This window comes from Tauraco erythrolophus, chromosome 1, assembly GCF_009769465.1.
Source record: "Tauraco erythrolophus isolate bTauEry1 chromosome 1, bTauEry1.pri, whole genome shotgun sequence".
Classification (NCBI taxonomy): domain Eukaryota; kingdom Metazoa; phylum Chordata; class Aves; order Musophagiformes; family Musophagidae; genus Tauraco; species Tauraco erythrolophus.
Window position 1 is genome coordinate 2592118 of NC_141465.1, and position 25654 is coordinate 2617771.

Genomic DNA, 25654 nt, shown 5'->3' on the forward strand with positions numbered 1-25654 from the left:
GCTATAGTGGCTTCCCACAGCCTATTCCTTTTAAAAAGGGCAAGTTACTACAGCTTGCACAGGCAACTGAGCTGGCCTTCAGCTGGATGAGTTCTGGTGATGGAAAAGATGCCTGCAGCCACTTCAGTTCACCATTTAGATCTTCTAGGGTGCCTGGAAATTGCTCAGTGACTGTGGGATGTGCCTCCGAGCATGTATAATGATAATAATGTATACAAACAAGTGATGCACAGTGTAATTGCTCACCACCCGGTGACCAAGACCCGTTCTGTCCCGGACTAACAATCCTGAAACGGATAAGTCCTGACACCGCAATCCTGGACAAGCAAGAAGCCCGAAAAGAGAGTGAGAGAGAGATAATACTCTGAGATGCTGAGAGTGAGAGCCCCTGGAATAGCAAAGGTCCTTCTTACTGGTTAACCTTCATCTATATACTGGCCATGACACTGCATGACATGGAATACACCATTGGCCAGCTTGGCCCTCAATCCTAAGTCTAAATTCATATCATACGGGAAGTTGTGGACCTTCTGTCCCGGTCATGCTCCTCCCTATCCTGTTGTGCTCCTGCACGCTGGCAAGAACATGGCAAGACGAAAGGTCTTTGAGGTCTCAGTGCCAACTACAAACATCAGTGTGCTGTCAGCATTCTTCTCATAACGAGTCCCAGAGTAAAATCAAAACACGGAGCTCTTCCAGCTGCTAAAAAGAAGAACTAACTTTGTCCCAGCTGAAACCAGGACAGGTGCGCGTGCGGTGCAGAAAGTGATCTGGCTCAGGAGCGCGCGTGTCCATCAGTGAACACGTGTATCTGTAACACCTACCGTGGAGGCTGCCCGGCCTCACTGGAGCTATGCTGGTTATAGCCCGTCCTCCTCCACAGCATGACCCCTCGCTCCCGTCCATGCGCTCATTCCCCGCGCGGCAGAGCTGGGGAAGGGCAGGCCATGGTGGGGAAGGGCCAAGAGCGTTTCTCCTGCGCTCACCTTGCCTCTAGGCTTCTCCCTTTTGCAGCGATGCTCTGCTGACAGACCTACTCGCCCACGGGAGAGAAAGCCTGCCAGGAGCACGCCGCTTTTTCCGCAAGCCTGCTTTCTTTGGAATGGTTTGCTTTTTCCCCTCCCTCCTTCCCAAATCTCACACCTCCCTTCTCCCGGTTGTTTTTGTTTTTAGCGCGGGCGCTTGGACAGCTGTATTAATCACGCGAGCCCAGCCATGTGCAATGTGCTTTATCAACAGCAGAACAGACACCGAATGGCAACGGGTTCACAAACGGGGCCGGTGCAGCGCCTGAGCCGGGAAGATAACCTGCCGCTTCCCAAACCGACTTACCGTCATGGGTTAGTGAATGGAGAGACTGTTCACTTGGGACAACAACCAGAGGGGAGGCCAATTTGTTAGGCAAATTTTTGAGTGGTTTCCACACTGGAAGTGGAAGGGGGAGGAGGAGGAGGAAGGTGGGAATTATTCTTTGGTCATTTTCTCTCTGGGATGGGAGGAATTTCTGTGTGTGCATAAGGATTAAATCAAGGCAACGGTGGCTGTTCTTCACCCTCCTCCGTGCTGCCCTCCACGCTTCAGTCCCAGTCAGCCCAGCTGGAAGCTCAACATGGGAAATAAGGAGAGCGAGAAGGAGAGAGCAGGGATTTAGGTACACCTGGTGAGCAGTGGGTATAAGTTGCCTTCACCATTTCTAAGGAGGAAGGTTCAGTTGATGGTTTCAGAAATTCATCTAACACACCGATGGTATCAGGCTATGAGTGTCCTCCGGGCTGGGAATATCTGGCTCAGGAGGGTTATGGCCTGCCTGAGCTCTGCTCCGCGGGGTAACCCATCCATGCTACAACACTGACACTATCAGTGTCCCTATCAGACAACTGATTTTCCATGGCAGTTGCTCTTCCATGAGTTTATTTCTAATCTCTGCAGTGCAGTTGTGTGTTTTCTTCCCCACTGGTTTCACCCAACCTTCACTCTCCCTCCTGACCTCTGCTTCACGGGGCTGTTCTGCACATGCATGGCATGCCAAACCACACCTGTGACTAAAGGGATCTTGAAATGCCTTCCGTACCCCAGCGCCAGGGCCCAGCTCAGAGGAATATCTTTCTGGCACTTCCAGTCTCAGTTCCTACCCTCTGCTGCTGCTCTTCCTCACTCGCTGAATTCTCCATAGCATTGCTACTGGAGAGGGTTATGCAAATATATGCAACCCGGGGCTCATTTTGGAATAAATCAATATAAATTAAAATTAATGAACAAAAAGTACAGAAACAGATCAAGCAATAAAGCCATTTCGCTCTCTTTCCCCCTGTGTCTCTCTTTTTTCTTTAAGAAAGCTGGTTTCTTTTCTTCATGCTGTTTTAGGGAAAGAAGCAGACTGTTCTGTTGGGTTTTTTTAGGCAATCTCAGCAAACAGAAACTGGCTGTTGCTATCCATAAAACTCATCAAGCCATGTTAGTAGCTGTAGTAGAAATAATTCTTGGCACTTCTTTCCCTAAGATGCTGGTTCCAGTTACATCCCTAACACCGCTTTGGAAGACACTATCATCACCTCTGACTTTGATTTTATTCACTTTTAACCCCACAGTCAAAATAAGATACACCACCACCCCTGGCCTGGTACCTATGGAATAGCAAGAAATGGTTAATGTGATGTTGGCCTTCTGCCTTCACCCTGTCCTGTTCTTTCTGTTCCCTTGGCCTGAAACCCCTGTGGGCTTGGCACCCGATGTGGTCCCAGCCTTCGGTGCCTGCAGACCTGGCAGGGACGGACATTGACCCGGAGCAGGGAGAGAAGCTTGGCCTGCCTGAGCATCCACCCTGCAGAGCCACTGCCTTCTGCACTCCCCAAATGGAGAATGAGCTCTTTGGAAACTCTGGCTGGATACCACCAGTGGGAAGCAAGGATTGTTGTGAGTTGTGCTTCCCACTCAGGGTCATGGGCATTATCAGGTGCTGATGCCTGGGGCTCTGCCAGCTTTCAGGGAAGAGAGAGGCATGCTCCGAGTAGTCAGGCATGTATCACTGCTCAGTGAGGAGTACAGCTGAACTATGGCCCCTGGAAGCCTGAGAATTTATGGAAATATAAGACTTGCACATGGCTCCAAACATGCCCTCCTTTGCTTGGTCTTTGTCTGCTTGTAGCTTCTGTGTCGGGATCACAATAGGACAATGTTAGCTCTTTTGGCCACTTTGTGCTATGGTTTCTCCAGGTCTGCCAACTAATTTGTTTCAGGGGCTGTGAAGGCTTGGATTTTCACTGACCCCTTCTAGGAGCCCAGCTGACAAAACGCCTCTGGCCTCAGTGAAGAGGACTCCAGAGACGGACGGATTCTTTAGCTGGCCACACCATACTGGGAGGGCTGGTTTCTGTGGCCCGTTCCCACACCATAACGTGTTATCCCTTTACAGTCTGTACCCTCAGATGCATTCCCCTACACTTCTCTCCTTAGCTTAGAAATATTCAGACGTTCATCCTTTGGCCAAAGCAGATCCCACTGACACGAGGGCTGCCTGCTCAGCAAGGCTGGTGGGGCCACGCACTAGAGGGAGCAGAAGGGGAGCAGGGATGGGTGGAGGTCACCACTGCAACAGATGAACTCTCTTCTCCGCAGTTGGGACCTCCACGGGGAAGAAAGAGGACTGAGAGGGTATTAGAAAGAAAGATGCTCTCTGTTTCCCACTCTGGTCATCAGACCCAAATGAACATCTCTTTCTCCCTTCCCCCAGCTCCCACCCACCTGATGAAGGCATTAGTGACAGCACAGGCTACACGGGCTACAGCTAAATGGAGACAAGCTACGATCTACAGTCACACAGGGTCATTCTCCGATCAGTGTGCATTTTGGCAGAAAGACAGGACTGCTCATTCTCCTCTTCCCTCCCCCTCTGCCAATTACTAACACACTATTGCTATAAATCTCTTGTCACCCTGTTGATGGACCTGACTGTGTCTGATCAGGCCCCAAAGACTGGCATGCTTGATGCCCTGTTGGCACTTCTGAATGTGCTGCTTTCTGGGAAGCACGGCATCTCCCTTGGTCCCAGGGCATTCAAGCTAACCATGCTGAGAAAGCCTCTGGTTAAGGGGGTGCTAAGGCCTCATCACAAATCTCCTGAGAGGAAGACTCTAGGGTTTTGAGGCCCATCGGTCTGTCTATGCCATTCTGATGTGGACACTAGGTGCTCAGCACTGGAGAGGGAGTCAATGTTCAAAGGGCTGAGGGCAAGGGACAATGAAGGACATGGATGGAGCTAGCGCTGTAATTGTGACAGATCTCTTTGAGGTTTCAACAGTGATCCCACTCTCCCTGTCATTGGCAGGCACGATGTGGAATGAGCAAATTTTCCTCTTCCAGAAGAAAACCCTTTTGAAAAGCCACCTGATGATGCAGTGAGGCCCCCTTTGTGACAGCCCAGTCTTGTGTCATCCCATTATAACTTGGTGTTGCAATGCAGACAGGAAGATGTGATCATGTGGCATCATCTCTGAAGACATTTTGGGGCATTTTGAGGGCCTGGCTGCAAAATCAGGAGGGCTGGAAAATTTACCAAGGACAACTCAGTTGAGAGCTGAATCAGCTGGGCTCCACCAGCCTTTTAGAAAACTGCTTCATCAAATTCAAGTCCCATGTGTTTAGTTGAATGGGCTGCTTCTGCGGCTCCAGCCTGCCTGAAAGCAAGATGTTTCCACAGCAGCCAGCTAATGACAGCAATGCTTAGCGTGACTACAGTGCTCTTCATCTCAGAACATCCTCCTTCTAAATTAATGCTCGAACCCCCCCACAGGGCAGGGGAGTGTTACCCAGGCTTAAGAGAAATGGAAATTGAGGGAGAAAGAGGGAGGAGTCTGTGATTCTGGTCATTGAGGACAGGCTTGTTTGAGAGCTGAGGACTGCATCTCAGAACATCAGCTCCCAGGGAGGAAAAGATCTAGCAAGAAAATTTTATGCCTGAGGTTTCTTTGAAGGTGAACAGCAAAATAAAAGCAAACGTCGAGATAAGCACCGATATCTGCGCTGAATGCCCACGCTGAAGAAGCTGGTAGGGGCTTTCAGAAAACAAATGAGGTTCCCAGTATTTAAACTCCACCTTCCCCCTCTGCAAAATCCTCTTTGCATGTCCTGGGTCACTGGAGATATCCCAGCACTTGGCACCACCAATTCCTGGAGACTCCTCACAGAAGGGATGCCACACCAGGATGTCCTTCAAGATGATTTCAGGAGACAGAGGAGCAATAAAAGGAAAAAAGAACTTCAAAGACAGAGGGGGAAGTGTTTTAGAGGACCGACTAAAACTGTGCAGGATGGCCTTGGCAGCTTGATTAGGAAGGGCACTCGGTATGGAAATCCTGGCCATGCCCACTTGCAGTTTTTGCTTTATCTTTTATCTTAATAGGCTACTAATTCAAAACCAGCTGTAAACAGGGCTGGCTATGAAAAAAAAATTAACACTGCCTGCCTGTGGAATTTAAGGATATATAATAAAAATAATCATAAAAAGAAAGAGCCCTGGGTTTTCCATCAGACAAAAATATTTGTCATGGAAAACTCTGCTTAAAAAAAGGAACAGGCAAAATTGGAAAACTCCTCAAAACCTTCCATCCCAAACAGCCTCAGCAACTTTAATTTCATATCCAAGCACCAGTTTCATTTGCAACACATACGATAATGGTGTTTAATTGGATTTATTTTTCCACACTAGGTTCCCAATGGCCTACTTTACTCCTTTTCTCAGCTCCTTGAATGTTATTTACAAATCACTCTCTGGGATTTAATTGTAATGGTAGCTTGATTTCTCCCTCCTCTCTCCTCCTTTTCTTTGTAGGTACTTTTCTTTAATTGTATTTGTGGATTTGCCTTTCAAATAGGCAATTGTGACTACATCCTGAGCCTGACTAAGTTGCCAAGAGCAGAGCTTGATTTGAAAGCAGCAGAGTAGTTAAATGGAGCTGGTGTAACACCCAGCATTTATTGTTCTTTTCATGGGAGTTCCTGCAGGTGCTTTACTTGGGCAGGTGCCCTTTTGCAAAACAACTTGGGTTCCTAATATCATTCTACCCCAAAGCTCTGCGCAGCCATTAACTACTCACGCCTCTGAACATCCCATGAGTTGAGTGCATCTTCATCATACGGTGGTAAAACAAAGATACTAAGGGGTCTTAGGTCAAGACTTTCTAAGTGAACATGGGGATTGCCTGCCTTATTGTGGATTTACCTTCGAACACCACTTTCAAATGCTGTAGCCTGCTTTAGGGAAGTGCCTAGTGTCTGCATTTTTTCAGCATCTCGAGGTCGCATCCAAGCCCCAAGTCTCGTGCAGATATTGGGGCCACGCTGCCTGGACCTGAAGCACGCTTGGGCAGCACAGAGACAGGAAAAATACTCAGACTCTGTTTTGCCTTCAGACCTTCTTCTCTTGGAATAAAGCAGACAGTAGCACCTCACTGTGTTACGTGCTTTTACTGCACGCCTCTCTCTGTGCTCTCTGCCTCAAATGCAGAACTATGTGACTGGCAGACTTGGGGGACAGAGGAATGAGAAAACTAAGTGTTTCACCATGAATAGTTCACACAACTAGAGTGAAAAAGCCTCCTGGCAGCTAAATTTTTAGCTTCTCACTTGTCCCTTCCACCGTCTCTGCAAAATTTTTAGTTCTGCTTATGCTTTTGATCCAAATCAAAACATGTGGGCAAAGGCAGCTTAGGACGGGAAAATATATTAGGAGTAGGTCTGCAAACAAATTGAACCTCACTGAAGACTGTCCAGATCTGGGTGAGGACACAATGTCACGGCTCAAAGCTTGGCTAAAGGTGGTTGCTGTTTAGTTGATTGTTTTTATGAAAAAACAAGGGGGAAGGGGAAGGATGAGGAAGGTGAGCAGAAGAGATCAAATGACATGTAGACAAGAAGGGAAAGCCCTTATTTTCCTGCATTTCTGAGCTGTTTTGCCCATCCCTAGATCTGAGCATTTTGTCAGGATGATGGAGAATGACCCAGCTAAAGAGCTACTTCAACATAAAACATATACTGACCTGGAAAAGGATTGGGGAGTGTGGGTAAAACTCGTTCTAAGGGGGGAAAAAAAACAATAAGCGACATGCAGGAGAAAAGGATAAGCCACTTTTCACACCAAGCAAGCAGCAGATACAAACCTGATGGAGTTGTCCATCCCCAAATTAGATGAACTAGAGTAGGTTTCATACACAGAGTATTTTGCTAGCAACACACCTAATACACATCAACATCCCCGGGGACTGGGAGTCAGAGAGAAGTCATTCGAAAAACTAAACAAATAATATCCACACAGCAAGAGGGATTAAGCACCTGCAGTGAAGGTAATTGGAGTTGATGGGCCATATCTCCCCTCTGACTTTCAAGACCACTCATGTCATCACACTACAGCTCCTCTTAGCTACACCTCTGGCTGGAAGCTAGTCTTGGCAGAGGTGAGCTATGGAAGTCTTCTATGGGTAGCTGCAGCCTCCCCAGAACCTTTTCCACAATGGATTTCTTGCCAGTGACAGGTCCCCTGAGGATCTGAGCATGGGAGCAGTCACCCTGGCGAATCCTCAAGGGCACTCTACTTCTTTGGAGCTTTTGTCTTCCGTTGGGAACAGAGTTTTTGCAGACTCATCAGTCTCTAGCTGTACACAGAACCTGCTGTTTTGGCTACAGGGTTTTCACAACGTGTCCTCCTCGTACGTCACAGTGGGACTTTGTTACACGTCACTGCTGGCTTTACGCTTTGCTTCTTTCACCCAAGGATCTCAAAAGAATTGCACAGAGATTGAGGGAAGCTGGTGCCAGAGGCCCCCGTGTGAGGCTAACAGTAGTGTTAATTCCCTTTTACAGATCGTGCAGTTGATGTACAGAGCAAGGAAGCAATTTGCCCAAGGTCAAATGCTGAACTGTTGGCAGAGCCAGGAGCAGAACCAAGAACGTAAGCCCTGCAGGCCTGGCTCTGATCACTGGGTCTCCCTGGTCTCTTTTCAATACCTTCAGAGCTTGCTGGATACCTCATACTGATTGAGACAAGGTCCTACTCAGGAACCCATCAGTAGGCAGACATTTAGTTGTAGAGATACGCCACTACGCAACAGCTGATAGGCCTGGGGCAATGAGTTGTCTCCTGGCTCACGTGTGAGGACGGTGCTAAGATCACTGGTGATGGACATAGGGCTTGGCAGGATATCTGGGTAGTCTGCTATTATTCTCTTATCAACCCATGCCCAGCTATTTGGAGGTCAATGCTCTTCACACAGCCCCCTCGGTGCAAGGAGCAAGTATCTGACTCGCTGGAGCCCACCTGGACGGAGCAGGTCAGGCCCATCCCTGTGACAATGGCAGATCTCCTGCCCTCCTGGCGGTAATGGAGCTGTTTGAATCCCCAGCAGGCACTGGGGAGATTGTCTCTTGCCTGGAAAATACACAGGCTAGCCTGGATCTCTGTGTTTATGTAGCAACAGGGGACTATTGCTCTGCAAAAGCAGGCTGTTGTGCTGACATACCTTCCTTGTTATTTAGTTTGGTTAAATAACTCAACTCCCCTTTACCTTCTTCCTGCACAGCAGGCTGCAGACTGCACAGCACAAGCAGTTACAGCAAAGCACTACGGCCTCATTATCATGCTGCTTTCTATTCAAGGACTCTACCTCCGCTCCCCTCGCCCGCTGCGTGCCACCTTCATTGCTCCACGCTGGCTCATTAGCAGCATCTCAGCCTTGCCCCGTCTGGCTGTCACCCTAATAACCACCTTCCTCCTCTCCCGAGCCTCCCGGTTATTGGCAGCCCCTGGGAAAACACGGGGTTTGCACTAAGAGCAACTGAAGAGAGATTTCGGCCACGGTTCCGCTCCAAACCCTGGCGGCGACCACCGTCGGCAAACGCTTGGGCGCAGCAAAGCACGGGCAGAGAGTTCGGAGAAAGGGCGTGAGGGTGGGCACACGGCCAGCACCTGTGCCAGGGCGCTCGCAAATAACAACAAGTCAGCAGCAAGTGCCAGCTCTTTGCAGGAACCTGCCTCTTGCCACCATCCAACCTGCTGGACTGGAAGGAGAACTCTACCTGAAGCCTCCGGAGGAGGCAGGGCTGGGATCCCCTCTGCTGCTGCCCCTACCTGGCAGGGGCCTTGCCAGCTGCCGCTTCACCCTCCCTGCTCCCTGCTCCCTGGAGGATGCGAGCCGCAGAGGATGCGGCAGGGGACCCGCTGGGAGTGCAGTCTCCCGTAATGGAGGCAATCGAGGCAGCAGGACTGCGTAAGGACGCGCGGCGCTGCCCTCTCGTCTCCCGTTTATTCTCCGAGGCGGGCTGGCTCTGCGGGAGGCAGGAATCAACTCACTCCGAAGAGCTTTCCCTTCCTTTCTCCGCCCTGCTGGAATGCACCAGGTGCTGTGCCTGCTCCTGTGAGCCTGAGGCGAGCGTGTGCTTGCTTATACATCACACAGGTGCGTGCGTGTGTATGCACACCCATGTACACGTAAACCTATATATCCATATGCTCGTCCAGCAGATGTGCAACTGGTGTATACATGCACATACTTATCATAGAATCACAGAACGGTTTGGATTGGAAAGGACGTCAGAGATCATCCAGTTCCAACCTCCCCGCCATGGGCAGGGACACCCTCCACCACACCAGGTTGCTCAAAGCCTCATCCAACCTGGCCTGGAACACTTCCAGGGATGGGGCAGCCACAGCTCCTCTGGGCAACCTGTTCCAGTGCCTCACCACCCTCAGAGGGAAGAATTTCCTCCTTCTTTCCAATCTAAATCTCCCCTCTTTCAGTTTAAAGCCATTGCCTGGTGTCCTGTCACTACACACCCTTGTCCAAAGCCCCTCTCCAGCTTTCCTGTAGCCCCTTTAGGTACTGGAAGGCTGCTGGAAGGTCTCCCCAGAGCCTTCTCTTCTCCAGGCTGAACAGCCCCAACTCTCTCAGCCTGTCTTCATAGCAGAGGTGCTCCAGCCCTCGGATCATCTTCGTGGCCCTCTTCTGGACTCGCTCCAACAGCTCTGTGTCCTTCCTGCGTTGAGGACTCCAGAGCTGAACACAGTATTCATTCATGTTAAGTATTCATTACTTAACACTTCTCTGTAGCATGGGTTAAGCTACAAATAGTGACTTTTACTCAACATGCTTTTCATAGCACTCTGCTAGCTGAGTGGAATGAAAAGAAAACACATTCCCTCCCTCCTAATAAATACACTTAGGGAAAAAAAACCTTTCCCTGGAGTTGTGGCACTACTTTTCACCTCCGTTGCTCCATGAGGGCAGCCCTGACTTGGCCTCTCCATCGGGTAATTTTCACGGAGACCTGTGTTACTGCCCCTTTCTTTTTCGTGCTCGGGGGGGTTGCAAACCCCATTCCCAAGCCCTGCAGAGCTGAATCAACCTGCTGCCTCGCTAAGGCTGCAAAACATGGTCCTGCCCCCCTACTCCTCACATCCATGGCTGTGTGATACGGCTTCCCCTCTTGCGTGGGCTCCGGTGCTCCTCGAGCCATTCCACGAGCTAATTCAGCTCAGTACAATGAAACAAAAGGTTTGAGGGCATTTTGGTGGGTGGGCGGTGAAGCTCAGTTACTTTTTCACTAGTTCAGCAGGTCGAACGGGCTCAGGGGGTTGTCCACTGAGTACCAGCATAAGGGGAACAACAAAAGCGTGTGGAGGAAAGCAGGGTGTGCAAAATGAGCCAGGAGGAAGGGACGGCATCAGTTATATGGTCAAACTGTACCCGAGTACCCTCTCTGCAAACATATTCCCTGTTGCTGTTGGAGACAGGTTCCTGGGTAAGCAAGACCTTTGCTATGGCCATTTTTATGTTGTTGTAAACTCAGGCTCCAGGAGTGAGGGGTGTAAATCTCTCCCCCTACAGCAGGCAATCCTGCTGCTCCATCCTTCAAGGAGGATCACCAGCCATCTATTCATACAGCTCAAGGGAGCTGCTTTTGTATTTTAATGCATCTTCTCTCTGTGGCATTGACATCTAAGGCACTCGGTCTCTCCGAGAGTTTTTCAGTGCTGCCTGAGATTTCCTGGAATGGGAGTCACCTATTTTTCTCTTTTGTTAAACTGTTCTTTCACATCATTTTGATAGCTCCCCTTCTGCCCTCCACCTCAGGCAAAGCTGCCAGTACCTCATTATCAACTCTCTGGTTGTTTCTTCACTCCTGGCTGCCATTCTTTTTTGTGCTGCAACGGGACACTGAGGAACCATCGCTGTATCTGCCTCCCTAGCGGGATGTCACCCTACGGTAAGCTTGTTCTCTATTTAAAAAAGAAATAAAACCTCTTGGTTCTAGGGTTGAAAACCACTCCCAAGTTTTTGAGTATGTGCTGTACTTTGCAAAAATTTGGCACTGCTTTATTTTTCTGCCTGGTGGCACGGCTGGGACTGTGCATGACCTGTTATTTCAGCTACTGTGTGATCACTACAGCATTTTTTTTTCATCTGGGCTTGTAGGTTTTTTCAGCTGCTTTATTTATCTTTATGAGCTGGATTCCCTTCACTCATTTCCCCCCTGATTTCTTAACCTTAGAAATACCGGCTGTAGTCTGCCAGAATTTATTTTTTTCCTCTCTCTTTCTCTCTTCCACACTAACTAGAAGGAGAACCGACATTTCCTGAAACAATATGAAGCAATTGCACACGGAAGAAACAGGGATTAACTGAGCAACAAAAATAAAAGTTAGAAACAGTCCACTGAAAATCATCAAATCTTTCTCAGCTCCTGCACCTCCATTCTTCTGGCTCTTGGGAAGGTCTCTAGTGTTTTCCAGCATAAACAGGCCTTGAATTTCTAAGGTAAAAATGATAAACCAAATTTAATAACTTGAAAGAAGGAAAGTTTTCTTCATACGCATCAAAAGGAGGCTAAAACAGGACCCTTGCTGTTGCAAGCCATGTTTAAGAGTTGCCAAATTTCCTCCTGGAATAGTTAATGGTAACTTGCAAGATCTCCCTGGGTCTCTTACAGGTTCTGCCACTCATTTTACCACCATGGGTAAACCACTTCTTCGCTCTGTACCTTAGTTTCCTACTGCAAAACGGTGCTAATAACACTCATTCATTTCTAAATAACTTGTGATGTTAAAATATTCATTGCTAGCAAATCCTTTGAGATCCTTTGAGGTGAAGTTCTGAAGTCATGCAAAATGCTTTTCTAGCAAAACCAACCCCCCAGCTAAAATCACATGTGCATACATTCATTATTGAATTTAATCTTATATTTTGTCTCAGCAATGCGTTTCAGCTCATCTGTGCAACAGGAACCAACAGAGAGGGCCAAATTTAGAATTCAGCCACAAATAATGGATTCTAAACTTAGCATTATATTAATATCAGCAAGAACAAATCTGGAGTATTTGAAAATTGTGTTCCAGATTGCTGCCTGAGGATTTTATTTGAATCTCATGACAGTCACAAGAGCAGGGTGAAAAGACTTTCAAAGTAGAAATTTGCTTTGTGTGCTGCAATGCTACAGGAAATCAAATATATGTTCTTTTATGATAATATCTGTTCTTCAGAAAAACAATTCCACTGAAGACTCCCAAATTTTGCAAAAATACAAACTGCCATGAAATAAATCCAAAGGTGGTAAACAAAGAATGCCAAGGGATTAATCTTTTTGTGCTATATCTGTTAAATAACAACAAAACCAAAGCATTGTTTTTCTGATGGTTTGATTAATCTGACCACACACAGCAGAAACTAGACTAAACTGTGTCCCATATTAAGACTGCTTTACAGAGCTGATCTTTTCTCTGTTTAAAAGGATATGGGGGGTCATGGCCTGAGTGTTTTAATTCGGTTTGGGACTGGCAGAGGAATCCAGCCCTAAGTCACTTTTGCATCTCTGTGTCCATTCATGTGAGTGGATCATTCTGCTGCATCCTCTTTCTGGTGGCAATAGGAACATGTGGTTCAAGTTGAGCCCAAGTTTTGGACCTGGAACTGGGAACTCCGTTTTGAACACGCCACAGTTTGTACGTGTGCATGGGTGGTGGGTGAGGGGCAGGGGCTCTGCTTAGGGTCAGCTTTGAATCAGCTGCAAAATTCAGACCCAGCAGGTAACTCTGCCCTACAGTTTGGTCTACTCCCGACTTCTGTCTGTTTACACTTATTATGACAAACTCAGTAATCGAAAGGTAGCAGAATGAGATCCAAGGAATTTTATTCCATATTTCATCTGCTGATTACCTTTTCCCCCATGTTCCCTATGCTATGCCCCTTTAAATCATTCCGTCTTTTCCCACTTCTTTCCCTTCCATTTTCAAACTCATTTCTCTTGTTCTTGACTCTCTTGTTCTCCTCGGGCTCAGTGGCTAGTTCTCTCCATCTCTCTGAATTACTTGTCATTTCTCAGCTGTCACGGACCCTTCCAGCCCTGTCTCCTTATTAAAGGGGCTGTCATTCTAAAGGGGTTTTTGTTTCCAGCTTTAAAACAAACATGTTTTTATTATTTTAACAAAATCTGACTTCAGCGAAGAAAGCCAATCGAAGGGCTTGACTGCAAACCTTTCAATTTGGCTGTGTTTGTGTTTCATGGCAAGTGTGAACATGTAGGTATCTGAAAGGTAGTTCATGGCTAGAGGTTTGGGGTCAGGGGTGGCAAGCGGATGCTTTCCTGAGTTTTGGTCACCATATGCTTCCTACACAGTCTCATCCCTGCGAGAGCGATCTGGACCTCCCTCCACCCTCTCCCATACTTACTGTAAAGGTATAGGCTGGCATTTGTGACTCCCAGCTTGTTGGTAGCCACGCAGGTGTAGTTCCCGTAGTGTTCCTCAGTGACGTTGGCCACCATCAGCAGAGACTGGCTCCCCGTGCTCTTTATCTCCAGACCATTGGCACTGTTTATCCTGGAAAGATGGGAGAAGAGGTGTGTAGTGCGATGGCAGTTGTGTGTTGGGAAGGAAATCACTGCTCGGCGGGCAGTGAACCAAAGTCACTCAGCCCCGCTGGCAGGTGAGGATGGAAGGAGGCAGAAAGGAGATGTGAGAAGACAGAGACCAAAGAAGGCATTGATGGAAAGCAGGAAGAGGGAATGAAAGGAAGACAGAGTGCAGTGGGGTGAAACGCCACCAGTAAAGCAGTGGAGAAGCAAGACAAGCGGAGGGAAAGGGAGGAAGCCTTTACCCAGCACCAGCTAACACCTGGAAGTGAACACACCATGGCCAGCTGAGGGCTACTCCGTACTTGAACAAAAGTTTTGTAGTGAAACACACTGATTTGTGTGTTCCAATATGTGCATATACCCAAGCTGAGTCACCCCTGAGCCTGTGCGGATGGGGCAGGTTAAAAACTAGGATAAGAACTCAACCTTCCTAATACCAGGTAAATGCTCAGCAGGTATAAGGGATGGATCTCTTATCTTATTTTCTGGCATATGCCAATCTAGGTGGCTCAGGTCACACAGATGGGGGAATCTTACATCTCAGCAGCTCCTTCCCCTAGATGAAGACACCTGGAGTGGCATTACCTCCTTGGAGCCTAACACTGCCTTTTTTTCTGTATCATGGCCTGTTTAATGCACGATCATTGTCAGGAAGAAAGTGCTATTGATGTCTTAATTGTGCATTGGCCCATAACTGACTTAAAGGCAAGAGCTCCATCCTCTGCACTTCTTTCAGCATCCCCAGCTCAGAGAGGGATTGTCTCCTCCAGCCCTGACCATACTGGCTCTGCCGAGTCTGATGGGACCACTATGATGTACATGGTTTGTGCAAAGGAATTCATTTGAGGAGAAGAGTTGAGGAGGAGGATAACTGATTCCCTACGGGTTCTCTCTTGAGTGGGCTGAAAAGCAGAGAAGGAAAGAGGCGAGCTGAAGGTCTTACCTGGTATCATCTCTGTACCACTCGAAGTCAGGCGTGGGCACTGCCGATGCCTCGCACCGGAGTAAGGCTTGTCGTCCCGTGGCCGCTTCATTGCTCTTGGACTCCGTGATGGTGGGAGGGTCTGCAGGAAGGAAGCACACGGTCACTTCGCACACCTCCAGGTGGTGTGAAGTTCCACTATACCGTGAAACTATGTCAGGGCTGGTTTCCTCACACAAACCATTCGGGCTGGTGGAGGCCCATGGCTGCTACTTGCTGTGGCACACGCTCCCTCCTGCTCCTCTGGAGAGTACCTGCTCTTTGAACCCTCCCTACTACATCGCTCCTTACGCGTGCTTCTCTTCAGTAACACTGAATAAAGCTGTGTCATAATTGCAGAGGCATACCCAGGCAGAGTTAAGGTTAATGATGGACTTCTGCAATTTATGGATATTTACCTGTGGATCTGTAGTTCACACGGGCTCATCAGAGAGGAGAAGATGAGAGACAGATTTCATCAAGGGTAAAGGAAGACAGCAAAAGTAAAAGGAATAAAGCAGGAATTTAACACTAGCTGGAAAATTATTTTCCATACAACCTCTGTGTCTAACGTCAAAACTATAATAAGAAAGGACTGAGGCAACATGTATGAGACAGAAATACGTTCACCGCTTTGAAGGGAAGAGCTTTAGCAGAAGTTGTGGGTGTAACTTTGAGAGCCAGAGCACTTGTCGGGACACCTCCCTTAGGTGTCTAAGGTGACAAAGCCTGCCCAAACCTTCCCGGACATCATACTTTGCCCCAGGTTCCAAGAGGGCTTTCTCGTGGTGGCTCTGTGTGAAGCTTGCCCTCAGCCCAGCACTGTGCTCCCACCTATGCATGCTCTGAAGCTCGAGAGCTGTGCCACGGGCAAACAAAACTTGGGAAGCGTGTTGCTGCGCTCCGTGGGAGCTAGGTCTCAGTGCTGGCTGGGTGCTGGGTAGGGTAGGCACCAGTGTCTTCAATCCCAGCCCCACGTTCAAAACGTTAAGCGACAAGCTTTCCATGTTAAAGGCAGAATTATTTCCACTTGGCTGCTGAGAGGGATTAGGGAATAAATGCCTTGTCTCTCATCACTAATACTTGCATACCCCAAGATTACGGGGCTGCGACTCAGATGGCTCCTTTGCTGAGACTCCAGTCACCATAAAGCACGCTCTGCGTGTACAGAGCACAGCTCCGCCGTCTGTATCCATCCCAGCACTGAAAGGCCAAAAAAAGGATCAAAATGGATTGTGTCAGTCCAAGAAAAAAACAAATAATTCTGTCTGGAAAATGTATGGAAAGAAGTTTGTTTGTGAACACATTAGCCAGCTCAATGTGATCCCTTTCCTGACCTTAAGCAGGATTTCATGCAGGGCTTTAGGGATATTGCGGTGCGCCCTCTAACATCATAAATATTAATAAGTGTACATAAATAGGATCCTACATTCAAAGGCTGTGGGTTCACGTAAATATTTTAATTCGGAAAGAAGGAGAGGTAATAAAAGGATAGCAAAGGTGATTTTTTAAGTATCCTTCGTTTTTTTTTTTTGTTCGAGCAGTATATCTTCTTGCTGCCTGCAGCAAGACAAACCTTTTCCACTTCCCCGAATCCAGCACAAGAGGTGAGTCATGAAATGAATAAGCACTTTTTTGTGGGCCTAGGAAATGACCCTGGCAGGCATGTGCTCCAGGGATGCTCTGAGCAGCCCCTGCCTTAGCTGCCCTCCTTGGCTTTTTGAAGGCACTGTTGCACCCGAGGCTGCTCGCTGAGCCAAGGGCGCTCCGCTCGCTCCTCTGCTCTCCCAGGAGAAGGCACAGGCGGTGGCCCTGACCAAACCAGCCTATTGTGCTCACAAAGCAGCCGCTCTGTGTTTAGCTGATGCTGCCAGGGAAGCCACGAGTAGGTTCCCTTTAGCTACTTTCTCCCCCAGGCCTCAGTTTACCCGTCTGCGATGTGCAAGGGCCATTCCTTGGGAAGCCTGAAGGTGGTAGTGTGAGACCACGGCGAAGCGAGGATGCTCTCTCCCGCAGTCTGAGCTTCGTGCTCCACAGCCAAGCGGGTGATAAGAGATGGTCAGGAAGCTCCTGAGGTTGGGCAGGTCCCATTTTTCAAACTCACTGTAGTTTTCCTACTTTCTGCTGCTTATGGAGTAGTTTGGAGGAGGCAAGATAAGGAAAGACAGATGCAAATGTCTAGCTTTCATTCTGCAAACAGGACTGACTTCTTTCCTGCGCGTGGCCCTCATGACCTCTCAGATTTTTTCCCTTTCTTTCAACAGAAAAGATCTGTCCTGAAGGAAACGATAATTTATTTCACATCACAAATTAGGCCATACAATATATTACCATACTATATTTTCATATATTCCAACACGAAAAACGTTTAAGATCTTCCCGTAGCATAGTTAGTGTGAGTTGAAACAAAGTCAAAATCAAACATTCTGACTTTACACAAACAATCTGTTTCAACCATGTTAAAAGCATCGTTGAATTTATGTGTCACAGAAATATTTGAAAATATTAATTGGTTCTCACGGAATGTCTCGAGTTTATAAACTCAGCTGTTTTTGACAGAAAAAAATCCTCAGCACTTTTAGTGCAGAAAATCTGCTACTACAGTTTCTCATTAATGGGAAAATTTGGGCCATGAAACAGCCGGTATTAAACCACTGCCACCCAATTTCTAAGGGAATTATAAAAACCAGTGTGGATTCTGAAGATGCTGCAGGGAGCCTATAACCTTGGCTTGTAAGCCAGCCAGACAAGTTGATCTGATTTGATGGCCCAAAGGGAAAGAAAAGAGAAGAAAAGTAAGAATGGTATTAAAAGGTGCTAAAACCACCTGTGGTAGCAAATTAGACTGGGATGGGCTGAAACACTTGCTGCCGTCGGCTCTCTGCCCTATCCCAGCCCTTGACAGTGCTACGCAGAAATCACAGCCATCCATAGGCACCCTGAAACATGTCTGTGACCATCTCCAATTTCGGTTTAAGTTAATATTCCGGTGTGCAAAGTGAAGAAGGTCAAGAGAGGATATACCTCCCATTCATCCATCCCTGCTGCAGAGGTATGAGTCTCCAAGCAAGGAAACAGAGCAGGCAGATGGGGATATTCACTTCAAATCACTCCAGTGCCAAATACGAGCCATACGAACACGGAGGTGGACGCACACACACAGAGAATTGTAAGAATAACAGCAGCCTGAGCTATCTGGTGTCACGGTGCGAGAAGCACGGCAGCAGAGTGAAGTGGACATTTGTCTGAGCAGATGGGATTCATGCCCCACTCGCTAGAGCAACACAAGACTGATACAGGTGTGGGGTGTGGAGGTGCGCCACATGGTCAACTGTGCCTTGGAGTGCCTTCAGGTGGGTTGCTGTCTCCTTTGGACAAGCCCCTTTCTGTATTGCACTGGTGCACAGGGGGTCTCTTAGAGTTTCTGCACCCTCTCACTCCGGGCATGCCTCTACTGCACGTCCCCCCGGGCTGTGATCCCGTGGAGGCACTGCCGAGATGGCTGGGTGCAGGCAGGTGAGGCGTGCGTTTGCTCGGAGCTGCCTGAACCCTCCCTTATCTCTCCCTGCTGCCTTGCTGAAGCTTCTCTTCACGCTGCTCTTCTCCCAAACATCAGTGAGTGAAAACAAGGCATCGCCAGCCTTTCTGATGGCAACTCACAGCTCCTCTTTTTTTCTCTCTCTCTTTTCTTACACATCTCACCAGGTTTAAAGCACCAACTATACCCTGCGATAAGTGTCTGATTGCAGATCGTCTGCTCAGCGTCCCGCCCTCCTGTCAGATCATATCATATAACCCCAGAAAGGCTCCTCCATTTACGCTAAAGTCACCCCGGCCTCTGGGCAATGCTCTCCCCGTTGACCCACTCCAGTGGTGATGTACTCACAGTTCACAGTGACCCGGACTTGCTTGACGTCCGCGGAAGCAACCTCGTTGGCGGCTTTGCATTCGTACTTGCCCGATTGCTCTCGCGTGATCCCTTGGATGTCCAAATACTCTTCCTCACCTTCGAACTCTCTGCCTGGAAGGACAGAAAAATACAGATGGTGGATCTGTTAGGCATTCAGATTTGGGAGGTCTTCTGCTTGACTGCTATGGAGGAACAATCACAACGGGGATTCTGCAAATAAACAACAGTCTTGAGCTATTTGAAAGTTACTTCAGAAGCCATATCAGCAAGATACTGGCATTGTACTCGGTTACAGAAAACTTGGGTTCTGAAAATCTGGAAGGAAGCATACAAGTGGCACCAAAGTGTCGCATCCCACAGGCTGCCCAGAAGCAAAATCTCTACCATGTGAGACCGGAGTAAGTTCACTGGTGCAGTGGGTGAGTACCAGGGGAGGCTTGTCAGCCTGCGGGTGACGGCCTGGTTAGGAGGTAGCTGTGTCCTCAGATGTGGTGGTGTATTGTCAGAACCCCTTTTGGCCACTGCAAAACTGTGAAAAATGTCTTTCTGTCTCTCAGAGCAACCCCCACCCTGAAGTGGCATCGATCAGATTGAGCTACAGTTAAACATGGCCAAACTGAGAGAAACAAAGTGTAATTTGATCCACGGAGACCAATAATCATTACGAATCCCTGATCTACTGTACATATGGAATGACATATTTAAACAGTGCTGCCTGGTGAGCACAGTTTTGAATGCAGTGACTTGAGCGTCGGGGTTAGAGCCGGGGGCAGGAACCAGGGGAGGTCTGTGGCCTGGCTGTTAATTCACTGTATGACCTTGGGTGAGTCACTCCCTTGCTCTCCCTCTGTGAACTGCAGCTAATAGCCCCTCTCTCCCATCACCTCCCAGTCAGAGAAGGGCAGTGAGGTTAACCCACGTAAAACACATTAGAATTGTTGGATGAAAGGTGCCAGGGAAGCACGAAATATTAGGATTGGTATATCTACCCTGGTCCTTCAGAAAGCAAAGCGAGACCCTAGTCCTTCAGAAAGCAAAGCCAGGCTCCTCCTGGGAAGAACGTGAACCACATTGGCAGCAGTGTAAAGGGAGATGCCTCCCTCCACTGCGAGGGCTGCAAGCACTGGTCTGCAGCACGCAAAGCCACAAGCCCCAGTTGCGTGCCTGTGCACGTTTAGAGAAAGCATCCCCCAACCCTCAAAGGGTAAAAGCCAGATTTCCAAAAAAAAAACAAACCAAAACTCAGCTCACAAGGGCTCCCATTGAGGTTCCTCAGAGCGTAGTCAGATTTTCCAAAGCAACTCTCTGCCCAGAAGACATTTTCTGCTCCATAGGTGCCAAGCGCTCCTGAAAGCAAACCCCACCTGCTCCGTGTAACTGTTGGGAGTTGTTTGAGGGAGCTCAAACAGTGCCTGCGAGGAGGGGGCTGCTGTCCTTGGCACTGTGTGAAAGCCCTGGGTAAGCCCCAGCTCCGGAGCTGGAGCTCCCGTGGAGCCACCTGCAACAAATCCCACCCTGAAGGCACAGGCTTGCTGCAGCGCATTGGCCAGGTCTGGCGGCGCCAGCTGCGGGCAGAGACAGGGACTTCAGCAACTTCAAAATCTGCTCAGAACTCTGTCTCTTACACAATTATTTTTGCCTTTTTTATATTTTTTTTTCCCCCTAGGCAATTTTCGGAACCATTCTAGGGGAAACCACCCCCCGTCACGAAGGCTCAGCATGAAAACAGCAGCGTACCTATTAAACCCAACGCAAAGACAAGGTTTCCACTCTCTTTTCCAGCTCCCACCAGATGTTCAGGCGAGCGGAAATCTCATTGCCACATCTAAAACTTACAGCTGCCTCGATGCAGGATTTCGCAGCCCCTGACAGTCTGCTGAAGGGCCTTACAGCATGGCAGTAGCGTATTCGACTGGGTAGGGAGGCAAAGTTGGCTCCTACTGCCCACCCGGTGCTCCGGGACATGGCTCTGGAGCCTCTGCTGGGGCTGATGCTGTGAAGAGTCAGTGGAGACGGATGCACAGTGGGATTTTCCCAGGTGCTTTTGATCAGTGTAACTCATGAATACGTCAGGGAATCTTGACTCCCGTAGGACCAGAGTTAGGTGAGGCATAGTACTGGAAGGGACTTCTGTCACCATCAAGCCCATTCCCCAACCTCATGGCAGGACACGTGGGCAGATTTAGATTGGATAGAAGGAAGAAATTTTTCACTCTGAGGGTGATGAGGCGCTGGAACAGGTTGCGCAGAGAAGTTGTGGCTGCCCCATCCCTGGAAGTGTTCAAGGCCAGGTTGGATGAGGCTTTGGGCAACCTGGTGTAGTGGAGGGTGTCCCTGCCCATGGCAGGGGGGTTGGAACTAGATGATCTTTAAGGTCCCTTCCAACCCAAACCGTTCTATGATTCTATGACACGTGGGTCATGTCGGGGAGACAGCCACCCTCTGCTCTCCAGCGGCAGAGACTCTGCAGCCGCTCCAGACAATCTGTTGCCGTGCTTCGCTGTCCTTACCACTGGAGCAGCTTCCCTGAAGTTTGACCTGAGTCTCCCTTGCTGCAATTTAAGGCTATTACTTTTGTCTTAGCCACTACAGACAAAAAGAACAAATCATTCCCTCCTTCTCTGCAACAGCCTTTTACCAACTTTTAAATCACTTACGTTCCTCCCTCAGTTGTCATCTTTTCTTTTTTTTTTTTGGTTGAATATTGCCAGGTCTGTCAACCTTCCTGTATAGGTGAGGTTTTTTAGACCCTTGATCATTCTTGTTCTTTCCTTTTAGACCTCTGTGACTTGTTCACATTCTTCTGGAAGTGCAACGCCCCAAATCGAAGGCAGCATCTCAGACGAGGTGTTACCAGGGCTGAAGGCAGACGATGGATCACGCCGCAATCTCTGTGCTGTGCTGCTGCCTGCACAGCCAACGCATTGTTTGCGGTTTTGCCACGGCATGATTCATTTTTGGTTTGGAGCCCTCTTAATTCCCAGATCTTCTTATCACATACTGCTACCTGCTAATAACGCTCTTTGAAAATCCCACCCCCAATTTGAGCTGACAACCAACACTCCCTTCCTTTCACAGCAGCACTCCCAGTTGGTAGGTCAGGCAGTTGACTGGAAAGTTAATCAGACATCAGGGAAAGACTCACAAAGAAAAGGTTAAAACGTAATTTGCCTCTGCTTTGCAAATCATTTGCTCTGCAATTCTGCCTTGTTTATACACAGGGTTCATTTCAAGTGGGACTTGCTTCTCCTGCAATTTGCCCTTGTCACAAGACTGTCACCGTAATGTAAAGAGGGTTGAGGGTGACTTAACCAGCTCTAATGGAGTGGCACCCTCATTAAGGGTGCTGTTAAGTCTGTCTGTCAGAGAAACACATCAATGGAGCTCCAAAGTATCCTAAAGGGTACATACTTTCCGAAGGGAAAACGTTTTTCAGCTTCTCCCCTGCATACACACATGCACCATGTCCAGCAGGAGAGCTTTCACAGCTACACACAATGCATCCCAAGAGATGCTGAGCTGCTGCTTTGCCCAGTGGAGCTCTCTGGGAATGAGTGAAAGGGAGGACCTCTGTTTTGAAGGGCATCCCAAAGACATCAGTGGGCCTATTCAGCTCCTCATTCTCCTGCTCCAGAACACAGAAATAGGCATAACACTTCAGGGAAAGTTTCTGTGACAGTCTCTTGCTGAAATAGTGGTAGCACTGTTCCCGTCCCTGCACTGGTGACCTGTTTCAACCCTGGGCACCAACATTTTCCTGCAAGAACTCAGCTACTCTTGCTTGCAAGACAGACCTTTTTGCTTGCAGCCCTGTCGCCTCTAACAGTACGTTAACCATTTCTAACAAAAAGCATTTATATAAAATTGAGGTGTCATAGTGCAGACCGGGGAGAGGAAAGATGTATCATGGTGTGTTAGAAAAGTGTCAGGTTGTGATATCTCGCACAGAGCTGTAGAAATGTTTTCACTAATTCCCCTTGGCAGCCAGATTAGGTGAGTCATATAACCCTAACCTCTAAGGCAAAAGGGGGGCAGGAACAGAGCTCTATACAACAAGCGAATTTACAAATGTTTCCGTGCAGGAGCCAACTTTGGCAGGGAGCTGACGGGTGTCACCACGCAGTTAATCAAAGCAGCGGGGAGAAGGCTTGGACAATGCTCTTTGGTACTGGTAACAATGAAGATACTCTGTTAGGTGAAGAGAGGGACTGCCAGCTCCGGGCAAGCGAGCCACTCCATTCCCATTAAGAGAAGACGTTTGCCTTGAGTGCGTTGTCCAGGGACAAAATCCCCGACCCTACTGCCAAACCTTCCTCGCTGATGTGGGTTGTACCCTGGCTGTTTTGTCTGGTCCAGAACAACTCCTTGCCAGTGAGAGGCCTTCCAGGTTTCCCTGTGGGAATGACTCCTCATGCAGCGCAGCTCTTCTCATCCCAAAGCATCCCTTCCCATGACTCCAGGCAACTTTCTTCCCTGCAGGTTGCCTTTCCCATGTTCATAGCTAGCTTGATTTGTTGCTGCAGCCCCATTAAACACTGTCTTGCCAAGCTGAGGCTCCTTAAATCTGTCCCAGTAAAGAAGAAAGAGGAGCTTTCTGCTCTGGAGGCTGGAGATAGAGAGTAGGAGCCTGGGAGGCTTGACAATCAAACCCACAGGGAAGGACCCCGAGCAGAGCGAGCCAGGTGCCTGCCACTGCTGGGAGCTGGCACAGCCCTTTTTGCAGAGGGATCAGTGGCAGCCGGCTTTGATGTGCGCAGGAGGAAGGCTTTGAAGGCCTGCTTGCCTCAGCCACATTTCCTATCCCTGGCTTCCTAATTGGACCCAGTAAAGTAAATAATGAACCCAAACAGCAGACCTGCTCAGCAATGCTAGCCTGCTGGCAATAAGCCCCCCTCTCCCCCAACCCTTTGGAGATAGCCTTGGACAACCCCTTGGGCTCTGCATATCATCCCCTGTTGACATGCACACGTGCCTGTGCTCTCGTATAATATGTGAGAGAGAGAGATAATACATGTATTGCATTCTATATTTTATATATTATGTATTTTATATACATTTATATTTTTAAATCCCACTGTCTCTGCAGAAATGCAGACTTACACCCTGCCCATGTATTCGTGGGTCCTTCCCACCGCCATCCAAACGGCCCCTTCCACTGCCACGCACCGTCACTCTTTCCTCAAAGGCTGAACTCTTCCTTTCTAGAAATGACGCACACCCAGATGAAACCCCACCAGTACTGTGGGCAGGCAGCTCTTTCAGACAGCCAAGGGACCAGCAACAATTTCAGCCACGAGCTCTACCAGAGAAGCTTTTCCCTTCATACCCTCATTCCTTCCATCTCCCACTGCCAGTCTGCAGAGGTGGCAGCCACAATTTCCTCCATCCTCTCCTGTTCGTGCATCCAATACTGGGCTCCTTCTTGTGCAGAAATTCCTTTAGTTGCCTTTTGTGGTTTTTTTAATACTGTTGTGGCCTTAAACTAAACTGAAGCTCAGACCCACTGAAAGATCTGTTTGCATTTGGTATGTGGAGAAAGAGATCAGATACCCTGCTTCTGTGTTTGTTTTCCTCCCAGGCCCCTTTGTGGTTGTGAAGAGGCAAGAGCAGAAGGGGTTATGCATCTTTCTTGGGCCCTCCTCTGCCTAAACCAAGATGCGACGGGATAAAAAAGATTGCAAATCAATAAATGCCATTTGAAGTTTTTTTTTGTGTGTAGCAACTTCCAATGCTGAACTGCAGGTTTTGTTCTCTCTGCACTCTCCATTTATTGTTAAAGGTTTTGCTCACCTTACTTTCCTCCTTCCCTCTGCACCTTACATTCCCTAGGAACAGGCTTCTGAAAGACAAAAATAGCTAAGGGAGCTTTTGACATAATTTTTTTGTTTTACCTCCAGCTGGGATTATTTTTTTTTTTCATTCAAAACTTTGAAGTTTTCGTTTATCAGTCTCTGCCTCCTCAGCCATCACAGATTCCAATGAGCTCGGCATTTTTTTTCTGTCCCTTAGTTGAAGAGGCTTGTTTTTAGCAAAGAGATCAGTGGAGAGCAGCAGATGGTGGATAAGCAAAGGGACAGCTAGTGCTACAGCAAGCAGGGAAGGCAGAAAAACTAGCATGGCGTGGGGAGTGGGGAAAATGAGGAACGCTTGAGAGCTGGAGAAAAATAGATGGAGAAAAAATAGAGGGAGAACGAAGAGAGGGACAGTGACTGGGAGAGAGAAACGCAAACAAAGGGAGATTCTTCAGTGACTGGGAAAAAGAGAAAATGGTGGTCAGCCACTGACAACGAGAAACGCACTGAGACGGAGCGAGTGAGATAGATGGAAGGTGAGATGGTGGCAGAGAGAGAGATGGACAGCACGGAGAGAGGTGGACAGCACGGAGAGAGGTGGACAGCACGGAGAGAGATGGATGGCATGGAGAGAGGCACGGATGGCACGGAGAGAGATGGACAGCACGGAGAGAGGTGGACGGCATGGAGAGAGGTGGACGGCATGGAGAAAGGTGGACAGCACGGAGAGAGACGGACGGCACGGAGAGAGACGGACGGCACGGAGAGAGGCACGGACGTCCCTTGTGTAAAGGGAGCCATGAAATAACAACTGCCAGAGGGACGGGAACAGAGGGGTCACATGTAGTAAGGCAGTAATTACTCTGTTTAAGCAGCAAGGCACAGCAGGGTATTTATTGTTTAAGCTGGCCTCATGCCTCCCATGCCCTTAGGTCCGTAGCTATTACACGTAAACCAAAAAACTAGTGCAGTGCCAGGGAGGGCTCTGGCCTGGCTCCGGCTTCACGAATGAGAATGAGTCAGATCAGGAGGAAACACCCTGGCATGGTTTCCCCTGGCATCCATGGGACCTTGCTCGTCAGTGATGGCGTTTTC

The 25654-nt window shown here is 48.5% G+C and overlaps 1 protein-coding gene across 1 annotated transcript in view; it reads right to left on the minus strand.

Annotated features, from left to right (window-relative positions):
• LSAMP (limbic system associated membrane protein) overlaps positions 1–25654 on the minus strand; it is a 326923-nt gene that overhangs the window by 12389 nt on the left and 288880 nt on the right. The window contains exons 4-7 of the mRNA XM_086615048.1: positions 18744–18878; positions 14840–14960; positions 13713–13861; positions 7035–7070 (exon numbers count right to left, since the gene is read on the minus strand). Coding sequence (XP_086471174.1) covers positions 7035–7070; positions 13713–13861; positions 14840–14960; positions 18744–18878 — 441 coding nt within the window. The remainder of the gene's footprint in view (positions 1–7034; positions 7071–13712; positions 13862–14839; positions 14961–18743; positions 18879–25654) is intronic.